We start from the raw sequence: 15,164 nt of genomic DNA, 5'->3' as shown, positions 1-15,164 counted from the left end.
AACCTTTACTTGAGAAAATTATCCAAGAACATTTTATTCTTCCAGTCTTACCCCGCCCCGGCACACTGCATTGTTTGGTAAAACATTTGCTCCATTATGAATTTCCTTTTTTGCTCGGAGCGCATTTGCATGTCCCAAAGTGACCTCCTCCTTTTCACATATCCCAACTACCCTCACACCACAGCCAGAATATGCTCTTCTAAAAAAAAATGTCTCACAAGCTTATTACACTTGGGTGCTGTAATAGTCTGTTGACACAATCCACCTATTGCCATAATTGGAGGAAGCTGAAAATCCCTAACTGCAGTTTTTTTCTCATTCTCCTCATCCTTAACCCACTTTAACACCCCTGCATTGCAAGTAGTTCTGTGTTAGATGTGGAATTAGCTTTTTTCCTCTGCTCATTTTCATTTTTGCTCTACTCACTCAGGATGCTGCCTCAGTTAAAAAAGAAAAAAAAAATGCATTCGGATCCACCCTGTAAACACCACATTAATTATGGATCATGGTATCATGCACCAACAACTTTTTGTGTATTTATTTAATTTTTTAGTTTTGCTGTGCTAGGCTTAACACTCATTCACTGCGCAGGGCTTTTCTGCTAATTAGACATTTGGAAGTGCTGCAAGTCATCTTCACCACCATACATTTTGATCATCTGGTTTAGAGATGATAGAATACATTTTGATCATCTGGTTTAGAGATGATAGAATATTGAATTTTGTATTGCATAGGAAGGCTGAAAATATGTTATTTTAATGATCACTGAGGAAGGGCTCGCATTGAATACATAGGCTTCATACAGTGGTGGAGTTATCACACATATTATACATATATTTTTCTGGTTTATCATATATTAGTAAATAGAAGAAACATAGGAAGTGATACAAGTACACACATTAGCTGTCCAAAAATGTCTAGGCAGGAAGATGCTTTAAGGCAGTACGCCATCAAGGAGAACGTTTTCCTTGTGGAGTAGCCTACCTGTGGAACAAGAATTATGTGACACTATTAAAACATACATTGTTTTGCAATTAATGTTTAGCCTTACCTGTTGTGCAACTTAAATAGATATCCATACGTTCATTCCGTGTTTGAACACCTTTGAACACAGCCCAGAAGTTGTTCACTTGAAGACAGGACAATCTATTGATTAGCTGCAAATGGCTGTGACCAAACGCATTGTGAAAGGCTCCGTTTGAAGGAGGCAAATGTGTAAAAATAACATGTTTTGAATTGATAACCTCTTGACAATCACCTCTGTTCTCCTGTATGCATGTAAAGAGGGGGCCTCTTACACTTACACTATGGTGTCATTTAACATTTATTTTTTCATTTTAAATAATACAATAAATATACTACAATTGAACATTGGCTTTGGTAGAGTTACAAGTTCATCACTTCTTCTCCACTTCACAATAGTGGACAATGAGCATTGAAAAACTTGATGTATCCTGATGAATAAAACGTGGACCGGAGAACGTGTCCCTCTACAAAAAATTATAGCAACAAGAGAAAAAACTTTACAATTTCATGCATACAGATAGGTTTTAATGCTTCAAAAGACATACAAGAGTGGATGGCCACAGTAAACTTGAATTTATTGACATAAAAACCAATATAACTTCTATCCTCTTATCCTTACACAGGTTCGACAAGACTGTGAAAACAAACAAAACAGACAAGACAAATGGAAATCTACAAAATAAAAACAAAAAAAAAAAAAATTAAACAAAAGAAATGGCAGCATCACTGCTGGTTCTGGAAATTTACAAGAATTAGTTTTTTTTATTATTATTAGTATTACTGAGAGCAAAGTGTTAAATTTGGGTGAACTGCATCACAATGGAAAATAAAGCCAAAGATCTACAAGCATATTGAGTTATCTTAACAAGATGGTTCAAGTCACATATTTTGAAGTTGAAAAATAAAATAAAGTTAAAAAGGAAACAAACCTATGTATGGAGGGCTGTAAAAAAATTCTGTGGTAGATACTAGTGGTCATAAGCATAGAGAGTGCATAGTTTGAACAAAGAGCATAATTACAATAAGGGCAAAAATAGTAGAACGACAAGCAATTTTTTTTTGACGCTGCATAAGCAAAACTCTTTCATCAAGGGTAATTTGGTGACCTGTTTCTACTGCAGTTTGAATCCAGAAAAAAAATACTTTTCAAGTTGTTTCCCCATACAAAACATGTATGATTTCAAGCACCTGTAGCCCTTTAAAGCTAGTAAACGTGTAAACCTTTGGTGGAAGTGGTTTCATACACCAGACAAAACTTTGGACCTACTCCCTTTAGGCCGTGAACACTAGTCCACGTCTCAACTCCAATCAGTTTGACCGATGATTCGACGGCTAGAGCTGCAACGCAGCGCCACTTAAGAGCAATGATATGCAATAAGCAAACAGCACCATCTCCTTGTTACTCCAACATTTTGGTTCTTAGCTGTGCGGTTCCACTGAAGCAGGAGATAACATACGCCGCCATGCTGCACTGAGCTGTGAGTGGATATGTAGAGAAATGGCATGCAAACACCACTCGCTGAAAACAAATACAAAAGACAAAAACAAAAAATGGCTGCAGCAAAAGATCCACCTACGTCAGACGCTGTGGTTGAGAGAGTCAAAGGGGGGGGGAGTGGGGGGCTGCTGGTGATGCAATATTATCACCCCAAATGTTTCCTTTCATTTAAACAACAACATAAACAGAAAAATACATAGCACCACAGAAGAGAGAGAAATAGCACCTAGGTTTTGATTTCTTTGTGTTTTCATTCAAATGTGACATCTCCCATTGCAAAAGCCAGATAGAGGGGAAAAAACATAACGGACACTGTTTATTAAGTTAATGATGTCGTCACCAAGGTAGGTGTTCTGTTTAGAGGGGATAAAAGGAGGAATGTATATTCATTTATTTATGCAAATCAAAACTGTCACATAATATCACAGAGCTTGTTTTTGTCTTTTTATTTCCATTCGGTTTTTAAATTACAACAAGGTGTGCTCCACAACTGCAACAAGACAGGACTTTCCCAAATTTCTTCAATTTTTTTTCTTTTTCAATTTACAAGTCGAATTTCCTCACTTTCGTGCAATTCTTTTTATAGATGTCATCCCCGTTATCAGTCGTCTCCTACCTCACAATTGATAAAGTCATGCATGTTTTGAAGCCAGAAGTAATAAACATTACCAGGAAAAATATACAGAATGTACTTACAAACATAAAAATTATTTATATATATTTATATATATAAGATCCATTCCAAGAGAATGGGGAGACAATTATGCACAAACAATGCTCCCATTGTGAATGAGCAAACAAACTCAACAAAAGACAAGTTGGGAAGAAAAGCCAGGGGAGATGAATGGAAAAACTTAAAAGAAGAATGAAAAAGCCAAATCAGATGGAGTCCATGGCAAATACTGCTGCTACCGTCCGGAACGGCTGCAGATCTCAGGGTCGCCTTCGTTGTTTTGGGCCAAAAATGAAAAACATTGAGCATGATGGCACGGTTGGGATTGTGTGCGTGCGAGTGTGTTGTGTATAGGAGGCAGGATCTGACATCCAGTTTCAAAACTTGCATATGATGGAGAAGGCACACTGAGGTTTTCAAGGTTATTTTTCGTTTTTTCCTCTATTCCTATAGAATTTCACCGTATTCTCAACTTGATTTCACTTTTTTAAACTCGTACTTGTTGCTTTATGGAAAAAAAAAAGTTGTTTTTTTACAAATAGAATTGTTCTATTCTCTTTTTTTTCAATAGTTTTTATTTTTTTCTGAGAAAACAAATATATGCTTTTTTAAATTTTTACTTTCTCCATTTGCTCAGTAAACAGTCTTTAGCCGACGAAACAGACAGGGCCCACTTCGAATCCAAACTTCTGCGTGGAACCGCCAAAGTCGTTGAACATGATGTCCACAAATGGCACCTGTTCCACCTTTGGTGTGTTGATCTCAAGTACTGTCTTTTCATAGCCCTTTTTCAACTGTGGGAGAGAGGAGATACACAGTAGGGGGTAGAGTTAGTGAGGGGGGGGAATAAGTCTTCAGAAGCAAAAACATCACAGGCTGAGCCACTACAAAGACAAGAAGAACATAATTTCCTGACAGCGTTCATCAAAGGACCTCCACCAACCGCATGAATTTAAACACACACACACACACACACACACACACACACCAGGGTACAACCCCGTGGATAGCCAAGTTAAAAATAAGACTTTATTACACCTTGTTAATGCCACTTAAAATCAAATGTAATGCCAACACCAAGGCAATACTGGCAAAAGTAGGAAGGCTCTAATGGGAATTCTCAAGAATTTGAAGGAACTTTTAATAGGGGAAAAATCTATTATAAACTCACATGTATATGCTCACATAGATATACTGTAAAAATAGATTAGTTAAATCTCTGTACACTCTGAATAACAAAATCAAAAAGTGCTTATTTGTCACATAACGAGCCTGCTCCAAGTTTTTATTGTATCCTACAAAATGACAATCAAAAAATGTGAGAACTTTGAAAAGGATGTTCAATACTTTGTTGGCCTTATTTTTAGAATATTAAATTCAATGCTTTTAAGCCCCCGTGGGTACCCTGGCGCGCACACACACACATACACACACACACACACGTCTCTGTAACTCACCGCACAGCCATCGACCACAGCGCGGATGTAGGGGTTGTTATCATAAGACATCTCCTCGTCGTTGGAGCCCAGGAAGCGGATGGCTTTGTCGTAGTTGTCCTTGTCCTGGTCGTGCCAGGCCACAGACTGGTAGCAGTTATACGTGATGTTCTGCCGCGCCGCCGCGCTCAGCAACCGCAAGAAGGTCATCTGCACCACGCCGATGGGGTTGCCCTCCGCGTCCACGTACGAGAGCTGCAGGGAAGGGAAACAATTATAGCAATATAATAGCAATAATAAAACACCAGCAAAAGAACAAGTGGAAAGAAGGAGTGGACCGACAGGGAGAATAACATAAAAAAAATTCACTGAAAACAAACACTATCCTGTGCAGTTTTTTTTGTCTAGGGCCATTTTGTTTTAATTTATGACGAGTAAATGATGTTCCCGTTGTACTGTTGTATTTTGATTTCCACTACGTTTCTTAGTATCAACAGTGTATCAACAGAAAAAAGGAGGTGTTATCCAAGGACATGAAGTAAATATACTACCATGCTCATTTGCCAATTCTTCGATAAAAAAGAATGTTGATATTCAATTTTTTTCCCCACTGGCAAATCACATGAAAAGATCAAAGTCAACAATATGTGATTTAGTCTAGAATTTTCCGACTTACCTTATCTGCTTGTGGCACTCAGCCACAAGCCTATTCAGTTGGGAACTATTTTCACCGGCTGATTAATACATTTCACTTTTACGAGTATTAATATACAGTACAACAAATAAATAACAGAGCCAATGTTCATCGTTTTTTTAAGCAATAATGGAGCTCTAGATCAGCCTTTGGAGACACATACAATACTTGTCAGTAGAATGACTTCATTGATTGTTTTGGTCTTTTCATGGGTAGGCCTATTTGTGGATAATAACATACTGAATCATTACCCATCATATAAAGGCCACATTTCTTTAAAAAGACTATGCGGGAGGCTGCGGAACGTTTCCAAGGTCTAAATGCCTGGAAGCCGTACGGATGTTCAAGGCTTAATGTGGAAAGATGTGCCTTGAAAGTACAGAAAAAATGAGCATAGCTAAACACCTCCTTTACGCAATTATGTAAAATATATATCCAATATGAGCAAATTATGGTAAGCGCAGGAAATGTAATTATCCTAATAGCGAATATGTTGCTGCAATGATATGTTGATTGCCTGGTAATTAACCTATAATAAACCATGAATTTTTCTTCAAAAGAGAGATATGTATTCCATTGATCTCATTTAACGCCTCGTAGTCCTGACTGAAAATAGAAGAGCTTTTAGAACCCGTCACAGCTCTGTGCATCAGTGACTATCTGCATACCAACCATCAGGACTCCGTTAGATCCACATGTGTCGCTTTGGTCTTTCAGACAAACAGACTTACTGAGAGTGGAGCCCATGCAGCATCGTGCCATGCAAACCGTCTGGGAGTCTGGATGTGCTCTTTCTCCACTTGTACTCGCACGTAAGCCAACGTTCAAAAACACACACACACAGACACACGCACACCTCTCAGCCCGCATGCACAAACTAAACCAGAGTAACGACACTCAAGCTTGACATTAACAATTCATTGATTCTTTTAATTAGCTACTTATTAAGTAACAAGATATAAACAAGGAAGATTTGCTTGTGAGTGTCGTCACTTTGGCTCAACATTCTGATGTTTTCATCCTCAGAGTGGAGGGGTATTGTTCCATGCTCTCCCCACCACTCTTCACCCACTTCCCCCCAGCGCAGCGTGTGGATCCAGCCCGACATCGCCAGAGAAACATTACCTCTTTATCATCACAGCCGCAAGTCAACAGTGACTGAGTTATCCAGAAGCCCCTGGGTGGTGACCGAGTGCCTGACCTGTTTGACTCAAGAGCTTCTGAGCCACATCTAAGTAGTGTTCTAGGGGATGTGCTGGGTGTGTGAGAGTGGCCGAATGGCTTCAGCAGAGAGGGCTTTACACTTATTTTACCCCCATTGTGAAGGTTGGATGACCCCACTAAGGCAGGAGACTGTGGAGATCTGCAACTTAAAATAGTCTAACGTGTAAGGATGAGAAGTGAAAAGTGATGTATTCACTCTGAGGTGCTTCTTTCTGCACTTAAGTATAAGTATGGAGCTATGTATGCTGCTGCTTCTTGAGTCATTGTAGCGTCACGGCACACGGTCATTCTCAGGAGATGCTCTCTTAATGGAGCAGAGGTGTGTCCGAGTGGATGTACAGTCAAGAATTTTAAGGTGAAACACTGCAGGTGAGTAAGGTAAAAAAAAAATTACTTATGGACGTCATCACGCAAATTTGCCAGGTGATTAATTACATAAAAACAATTCATTTTGCTATTACAATAATTTTTCAGAAATAGTTGAAGGAATATTCGAATTTTGCACATTTCGGACTACAATCTCAAAATTGACCAGTGCTTGAAAAAACAATGTTTTTGCCTGCAGTGTCTGGCCTTAAACAGGGAATCGGTAGAAGCCAAATATCTAGTTTCACCAGTGTTAAATCTTGCCTGTATAGTCCACAAAACCTCTTCTCCATTTCCTTGTAAGAGCATCGCCTATGTTGTGGAACTGAAAGTGAATACAGCTTGTGCTCAATCATGCACACCACAATAACATAACAACCAACAAGCCAAGGTGCCAGTGCATATACCATACTTTGCAGAACCATGCAGAGCCTTAGGTAGACAGAGTCCCGGCCTTAAGACCAGGACTGTGTGAACCTCAGGCACGGGCCACTTACCAGGGAACCTCTCTTGTAGTGACTATACCATGTGCCTGGCGAGTCTTTGGGCCATTTTGCCATTTTGCTCTGGAAAAATATGAGAGGTGTTCAGGGAAGGGAAAAGGACGTAGGGAAGTCGGAAGTCTGGCTTACCAGTTTACCACGTTTGTATTCACTGAACCAGGAGCCGGGATTCTCCTTTGCCCAGGAGGTGAGCCTAGCCTGGGGGGCGTGGATCGGACAGAGGAAGGGAAAACAAGCAGTGTTAAAGAAAGGAGGGGAAAAAACTGTTTGCCCTCCTTAAAGGTGCACTATGTAACTGTGGGTGTGTCAGAGAAGTCAACATTGTTTAAGCTATATTCTCATAACTGAACAAATTGGATCTCTGGAACACTTTTTACGTTTGGGTCCTGGTGCCTCGACATAATTAAGCTTTGATTGAATTATACAATACTAAGAATTATATTTAGAGTAAATATGTTTTGTGAACTAATTGCAGGCTCTGCAAATGTAAACAAAGCCCCCTTCCCTGAAACTGCATAGAGCACCTTTATGTTTTTCTTCCAGACCTGAAAACAGTATTGAGTGAAAATAAACCAGACCAACCAGTCCAGTTCAGGAGCAGGAATTTTTAGTCAGTCATTATGCCATTTTGCTGGAGTACAAACTGTAGCTGGCAGCTAATTGCTGTTGAAAAATTCATGAGTACACAGTGATTAATCAAGAAATGATCGCCTGCGAGGAGCTCTAACACCGCGGCCTCTGTCCCTGCTGTTCGGTGTTAGCGCGGAGCAGCCATGGTGCACTGACTTTGTGATGCCATTAAAAAAGCTGTGAATTGGACAACGAGGGCACTGCTGCTCTAATGATCCCAGCTATGACAATGATGAATTTCTCCATAATTAAATAGCAGGTTTTTCATATGGAACTGTCATCAATTGCTTAATGCGATAATGAGTGATGAGCCAAGGATCACTTATGGGGAGATGGCATACATTAGACCCATGCTGCCATGAAGGTGACCCTCAATTTTAAATTTTTTTTTAGTGGGTTGGCCCACTAAAAAAACAAGGAAATATATACTGTAAGTGCATCTTTTCTATGACTTTCAAATTTAGAATTCTAGAATTCTTGACAGCATGTCTATGTTATGTGTGTGTGATTCTGTACAGCTCTTGACCGTGTGCTCTTATAATAACCCGTGCCAATCTAAAGGAGCGTGTGTGGGAGTGCCTGCTGTCTCTACTCGGAGACTGACAGTGCAGGCTTTTCTTTTCACCCAGCGCGACACAAATGAGAGTGTGCCCGCCACCGCACGCCACCACTATAAAAAGTTCCTCCTTCATTATCCCGAGCTTAAGCAAACTCCTGTTCCCTCAGAGGGCTTCTGGTGAGTGGAGATCATTAAAATGGTCGTAGTAGCGTGCTGTTACACAAGCCTTAGACTTGTCAAAAGACAGCGCTCCCAATGTTTCTGCTTCTCCTCTCCTCGGCTCTACACACTCATGTATAATGAACTGAAAATCCTCTCAGTTTGCCTGTCACCTGCCAAAGGGCTCTGCTGTTGATAAAGTCCTTAATGGTGTTTCCAGCTAAATAAATTGGCACTTAAACAACAGATTGTGGAAGGGTTAGAGCAAATCAGTGTGTTTGAATGAGAGAGGTGTCGCCCTGCATTTACCTTCTGTCAGAACTAAACTGAGATGTGGCGTGTTTGTAAACTGACTTTGTAAAATGCAGACTGCTGTCGTATTGGTTAAAACAAGTTTAGTTATATGGGTGCATGCAGGTACAATGGATTTACTGTTGCAACTAGTGCTGTCTTCTTAAGATGGTCAAGGTGTTTATGTAGTATGCACGGAGATATGTCCCAGAAGAGAGGAGGATTGAGCATGTTACTGTCAATCAAATCACAAACTGAAGGCTATTTCATGCCAAATCATCTTATCATTATTCTGCCTCAACCTGACTATCCACTGACTGTGTGTGTGTGTGTTTGTGTTTGTATACATGGCAGTCAAACTTACCCCTTCAGACTTCTTATCTGGGAAGATGCAGCTCTCTCCGCCCGCTGTGAAGTTGCAGTGAACCTTGAAGGAGTCTCGAGAGCAGCCCTGGTTAGGATCAATCCAGTAATCACCTGGAGGAATGGACAAAGAGAAAGAGAGAGAGAAAGATAAATCATAGAGCATATATTTAAAGCCTACACTTTCCGACATCATGTAGCCTGTGCTAAACCTATCTCACATGTCCATAGAGTATGTCCACACTATCAATATGCCTATATACATATGTTATACACGGAAAACTTTTAACTATTGCCTAGCTTAATGCATACAACACATCCTTAATAGTTGGTGTTTTGTATTACATTCTGCATTAAATAGAAACATTTGGAGATATTATATATTACAAACATTAATGATACCTGTTGTATGAATACATCATACAAAGATGAAAAGTTATACTTAAAATGAAATAATTATGTGTATATTATGTGTAAACAAGTGCAATTGATGCTGGCCATAAACCATGATTGATGGTTGATTTCAGGGCCTCAATTTATCATTTTCACAATAGATCAATAAAGTCCAACAGGATGTTTATGTGTTCAATTTTAGTTTAAGCTTAATTAAATTTTAGTCAATTGTAGACAGGGTACATTGAAATGTGTCTTTTCACATATCCCCTCACAAATATCAGCCTCCTGTCCGGTGCCGGGGATCGATCCAGCGACCTCATGGTTACTGTTCTGACCCCTTACCTCTAGGCCTGCCACCCCCACACTGTGGAGGGGAAGGATTAGACAATAGACCTCACACCTGATTGTTATATTGCGTGTTAATACCAACCATCGGGGAAGTCTGGGTGGCAGAGCTGCAGGTCCTTGCAGGTGCGTGCGGGGTTGTTCTGCGTGCCCAGCGGATGCTTCATCTGCTCGATCTCCAGCTTGAGGGAGTTGAGCGAGCCGAAGATCTCCTCCATGCCGTCGTCGTAGTCCTTGTAGTTTGCGTCTCCGGCGGTGTCGTCCATCATCTGGCTGGCGTCGATGTTCCTGCGGTTCCTGCCCTTCATGGGGTTCATCATGGGCAGTGGGTGGATGACGTCACCGGGAGGGCCCTGTCGTCATGGAGATAGGAAAGAGGGAGGGGTCAGGATTATTGATTATTGATTTTACGTTGAGGGTTTCTCCCAATTAATCATGACACATCGCCTATTGTGCAATTAATATCAGCCTATTATACTGTTAATTCAATTTAGAAAATAACACATGAGCTTTTAATCAACCACCTTAGTGTGCATGAATGGTAGACTAAGACACAATCAAAATTTGCCTTTAGTTCAACCAATCAGATTCGATTATGTAAATTCTTATACAGAGACACCCCTTAGATACGATACAAAATGTACAATTCAAAAGTCTGATGTATTGACTTACAGGAGGGCCAGGAGGTCCAGTCGTACCAGTCTCTCCCTTTGGTCCAGTTTGACCCTGACAAAGACATATGAAAGCAATGTTTGATCATCAACCACAAGTGATTCAAAGAGTGTCATAAGAAACACATGTAACTGCTTTTGAAGGGGCGCAGCTTTCAGTGAAATACTTACGGATGACCCTTTAGCTCCTTTAGGACCGGGAGGACCCTGAAGACATACAGATGACAATGAGAAATCAATACAGCCTGAGACAAAACACGCTATTGAGTAACACAAACACACACACACACACACAAAGCGGTACAACACATATGTCTTACAGGTAATCCTGGAGGACCGAGGGGACCGAGTGGACCAGTAGGACCGGAGATACCCTGAAGAGAAGAGAGAGTGTGTGAATCCGTGAAGCATTGTTTATGTACGACGCAACAGTATTGATTAGCATGAGGGATTTTAACACTGGTGACTACATTATGCCTGTGCTAAATAAGTTGAAGATTATGAATCACTTTCAGTAGGCTATATCATTGGCACACATAACACTGATTTTGGTCAATAGACTCTGGAACAAATGAACATGTCCACTTACATTGTCTCCTTTAGAACCATGTGATCCAGATGGACCGGGAAGACCTCTGTCACCCTTCTCTCCCTGTTCACCTGGGGGGCCGATAAGACCAATAAGACCGGGGTGGCCCTGGGGAGAGAACACAACACACACACACACCGTCAATACAACAGTCAATAATACAGCATCAAACAACATTAGCCCTATAATATGTCTATGTAACGTGGCCCACCCACTCATCATTAGTGGAATGATTTGACGGATGGAGGCAAACAACAACAAATCAAATCAATCTGTTTGTAAAGAGGTTCCATTAGTCGTTTGCTTCTACGTCAAAACATTGACTTGGGCCAGATGCTGGAGTGGCTCACCTTTTCTCCCTTGACACCAGAGTCTCCTTTCATTCCGGGTAAACCAGGCGGGCCCTGTGAGACGGAGGACACATTAGAATAACATCAGTGGCAAACATTATGTCAGATATGTTGACACCCCGACACATACTTTTATCACTATGTGTTTTTATATTGTTTTAATGCAAAATAGAACTTAAACTAAACCAAAGATCCGTTAGTTCAAAAGGCCTAGGAGTCACTTCCTACTCACCATGGGTCCGGGAGGTCCGTCTGGGCCTGGAGAACCAGGTAGACCTTGCTCTCCCTGCAGAGAAATGGCAAATACACAGTTAAAAAAAACACATTTTCTGTTTTACATTTCTGTAAATAGCACACAGCTGCTTTTATCTTCAGCACTTTATTGAAATGTGGTAACACCTGCACTTTAGAAAATGTTTTGTTTGAACAATTTGAACAGTTCCTACACTACACAGCATCATGATTAATTGCTGTGAAAAGAAGAAAAACCCTCCACTTACAACTGGGCCAGGGATTCCTCTGAGACCTTCAGAACCGGGTTTGCCAGGTGATCCTTGAGGACCGACGGGGCCGGTCTTTCCTTGGGCTCCTTCCAAACCAGACTCTCCCTATTAAAGCAACAGAACAGACACAAAACATTGGATTCTTGCTCATTGGTTGGTTACTTTACATAGTTGGTGAACTAGGTTAACACTCAGTATATGTATGTTACCTTGTGTCCCTTCTCTCCTTGTCTTCCCTCAGGTCCTGATACTCCAGGGGGGCCCTTTAAAAAGATAACACAAGACAGAGATTAATATGGTGGAATACACAGACCCAAAACACTGATAAGGGAGCAACAGACAGACACTTACTCTCTTTCCTGGTGGTCCGGAAGGACCAGACTCTCCAGTAGGTCCGGGTGAACCCTAGTGGGAATTTGAATTAAAAAGGAAAATTAACCAACATTCATGTATTATTTAAATGGCAATTATCATGAATATATACAGTATATGAATAGAGATAGATAGATAGATAGATAGATAGATAGATAGATAGATAGATAGATAGATAGATAGATAGATAGATAGATAGACAGACAGACAGACAGACAGACAGACAGACAGACAGACAGACAGACAGACAGACAGACAGACAGACAGACAGACAGATTAAAAACCGCCACACAACACTCACAGCTTGACCAGCCTCGCCGTCGTCTCCCTTGTCACCAGGTGGACCGTCTAACCCCTGTATTGACATGGAACAGAGTCTCCGTCATGATGCATTACATTCTAAACTAACTGTAACAATCTGATGACATCTGATGACTTATTTATTACGTACAGCTGGGCCGTTCTCTCCAGGGGGACCGGGGTCACCGGGGAAACCGCTTGGACCCTGAAAATCAATACAAGTTGAATGACTATTTATGGGGAGAGAAGCTTATAGTTTAAGGACACAACAGCCGTCCTCTGGCTGAGGTAAAACCAGTAGCAAGAGTACATTTGATTTGGACAATGAAATGTACTTGTTAAGGTGGAAGGTGTAAAGGGACTTACTGGGCTGCCTTTGGGACCATCATCTCCAGGGGGACCCTTAGGCCCGGCAGGTCCACCTGTACCAGCTGGACCAGACTCTCCCTTCTCTCCTCTCTCTCCTCTGGAACCCTGGGATCATAAGCAGTGTGTGAGTCATTCTAATTCACAGCTTTGCCATGATGCATGGTCATACACTTTGTTTGCATGCATTAAGGACCATATTCTGGCCAAGACAATATTTCAGATTCAAGTTGTTTACATGTGCAGAAGCTGTTTACATGGCAGTGGCTTATTGGGAATATAATGTTGACCAGGATAATATCAGAGTGTTTCTGTGCATGTACATGTGGTCTTTGTCAATAAAGGAGTTTGTAGTCTAGCTATTCACCAACAAAGATACATTTTCTTTGGTGTTGAAATTATTGTGGTCAGACATCTTTGTTGTTACTTATTCATGTAGAAAAGGACATGAGAGAATGAGAAAACTCACTGGTGGGCCCAATTCTCCTTGAAGACCTGGAGTTCCTGTTTCACCAGCAGCACCCTGATGAGAGAGAGAGGGGGGAGAGAGAGAGAGAGAGACATACATTATCAGAAAGGCGATTTGTTGATCCAACACGCTTCTAAAAACCCCCATCATTTACAGCAGCCCTTGCTGTCGCGGTGCCCTTGTCACCCAAATGGCCATAGAAAGAGATGACACAAGAGATCTCAATCCATCAAGTTTAGCGGCAGAGTGGGTGGCTGGGGCACGGGAAGGGTGCTGACCTTACTGTTCTACCCCGAACCCTGCACATATATCTTGTCCTCGCTTCTCTTGCCTTATTGGATAGTTGCCCCTGTCCACTCACCTATAGACCAGGCCCTAACGTTACTCACTGTCACATAAGCCTAGCGTCCCTTCTGCTAGGTGGTTTTTACTGCGTATACAGTCTGCCACAACTGTTCCAAGGGAAAATGTTTTGAACACCATGTCATGTTTGGGAGACAGGGAGCAAATGACGAATCGTGAGTTGCCGTGCTGCGATAAGCACATCAGACTATCTCTAGCAACAACACCAAAAGCTCTGTATTAAGGGGAATCTCCAAGTTTAATTAAGTACTTTTTTTTAATAACTTTTTAATGCCTCTTTCCAACGTCAAGGTCATACTGGCAAAAGTAGGCAGGACATAATAGAAATTCTGACGCATTTTAAAGTACTTTTACTCACATAAATACACTCACATTGATATATGGCAATAGCTTTTGTGAAGTGTGTGTACTCTTAATAACAAAATCAAGAAGTGCTTATTCATCACATAACGACCCCTCTCCAAGTATGTAAAAGGTCAATCAAAACCTTTGTCAAGGAAGTTCAATACTTTTAAGGGCCTTATTTTAAGAATATTCAAATCAATGCTGTTTTTAATGGTTTTAAGACCTGCGGGTACCCTGGTATTGTGAACAGCAACTGATGCTCCTAAATTCAGTGGCTGCCTTCCAAAGCCTATATTGTTGCTGTCAAAAAAAATCCCCTCTAAGCAGCCTGTCCGCCTGTTTAAAAAGCATTGCTGATCCTTTATATAAGAACCGTTACTTGTAATGTTGCTCCATCCTTACAGCAATCAGCTCATGTTCACTATAGGGCCGCTGATAAAAATCTGCTGAGAACAGTGAAACAGGGAGCATAAAAGACAGCTGCTCATCATGTATATATACTGTATATAAAGGTTGTGTTTAAGGAAAAAGCTTAGGCTTGGTTGCTTGCCAGCTCTCTGGGTTGGCTGATAAAATGCCACATCAGCTATAGAGCAATTAGGCCAAAGGAGCGCTGTGTTTTGTTTGCACGGGAGAAGGACAGGCTATCCTCAGGGAGTTTATGAAAGGGGCA

At 41.1% G+C, this 15,164-nt stretch overlaps 1 protein-coding gene across 3 annotated transcripts in view; it reads right to left on the bottom strand.

Moving 5' to 3' along the window:
• Positions 1-1,306: 1,306 nt before the first annotated feature.
• col5a1 (procollagen, type V, alpha 1) overlaps positions 1,307-15,164 on the bottom strand; it is a 78,416-nt gene continuing 64,558 nt past the window's right edge. For 2 of the 3 annotated variants that reach the window (XM_080047310.1, XM_080047312.1), the window contains 18 exons: positions 13,784-13,837; positions 13,315-13,422; positions 13,100-13,153; positions 12,950-13,003; positions 12,628-12,681; positions 12,486-12,539; positions 12,274-12,381; positions 12,006-12,059; positions 11,774-11,827; positions 11,424-11,531; positions 11,155-11,208; positions 11,006-11,041; positions 10,836-10,889; positions 10,249-10,516; positions 9,424-9,536; positions 7,550-7,618; positions 4,655-4,888; positions 1,307-3,991 (listed from right to left, as the gene is read on the bottom strand). In XM_080047310.1, the coding sequence (XP_079903436.1) occupies positions 3,845-3,991; positions 4,655-4,888; positions 7,550-7,618; positions 9,424-9,536; positions 10,249-10,516; positions 10,836-10,889; positions 11,006-11,041; positions 11,155-11,208; positions 11,424-11,531; positions 11,774-11,827; positions 12,006-12,059; positions 12,274-12,381; positions 12,486-12,539; positions 12,628-12,681; positions 12,950-13,003; positions 13,100-13,153; positions 13,315-13,422; positions 13,784-13,837 (1,677 nt within the window). In that variant the 3' untranslated portion in view covers positions 1,307-3,844. Of the gene's footprint in view, positions 3,992-4,654; positions 4,889-7,414; positions 7,484-7,549; positions 7,619-9,423; positions 9,537-10,248; positions 10,517-10,835; positions 10,890-11,005; positions 11,042-11,154; positions 11,209-11,423; positions 11,532-11,773; positions 11,828-12,005; positions 12,060-12,273; positions 12,382-12,485; positions 12,540-12,627; positions 12,682-12,949; positions 13,004-13,099; positions 13,154-13,314; positions 13,423-13,783; positions 13,838-15,164 lie in introns of all 3 variants that reach the window. The other variant, XM_080047311.1, reaches the window with a different exon arrangement.

This window comes from Ammodytes marinus (assembly GCF_949987685.1).
Source record: "Ammodytes marinus genome assembly, chromosome: 18".
Taxonomy (NCBI): domain Eukaryota; kingdom Metazoa; phylum Chordata; class Actinopteri; order Uranoscopiformes; family Ammodytidae; genus Ammodytes; species Ammodytes marinus.
Note: the sequence above shows the minus strand (reverse complement) of the source record. Positions and strands in the feature narration are given on the sequence as shown.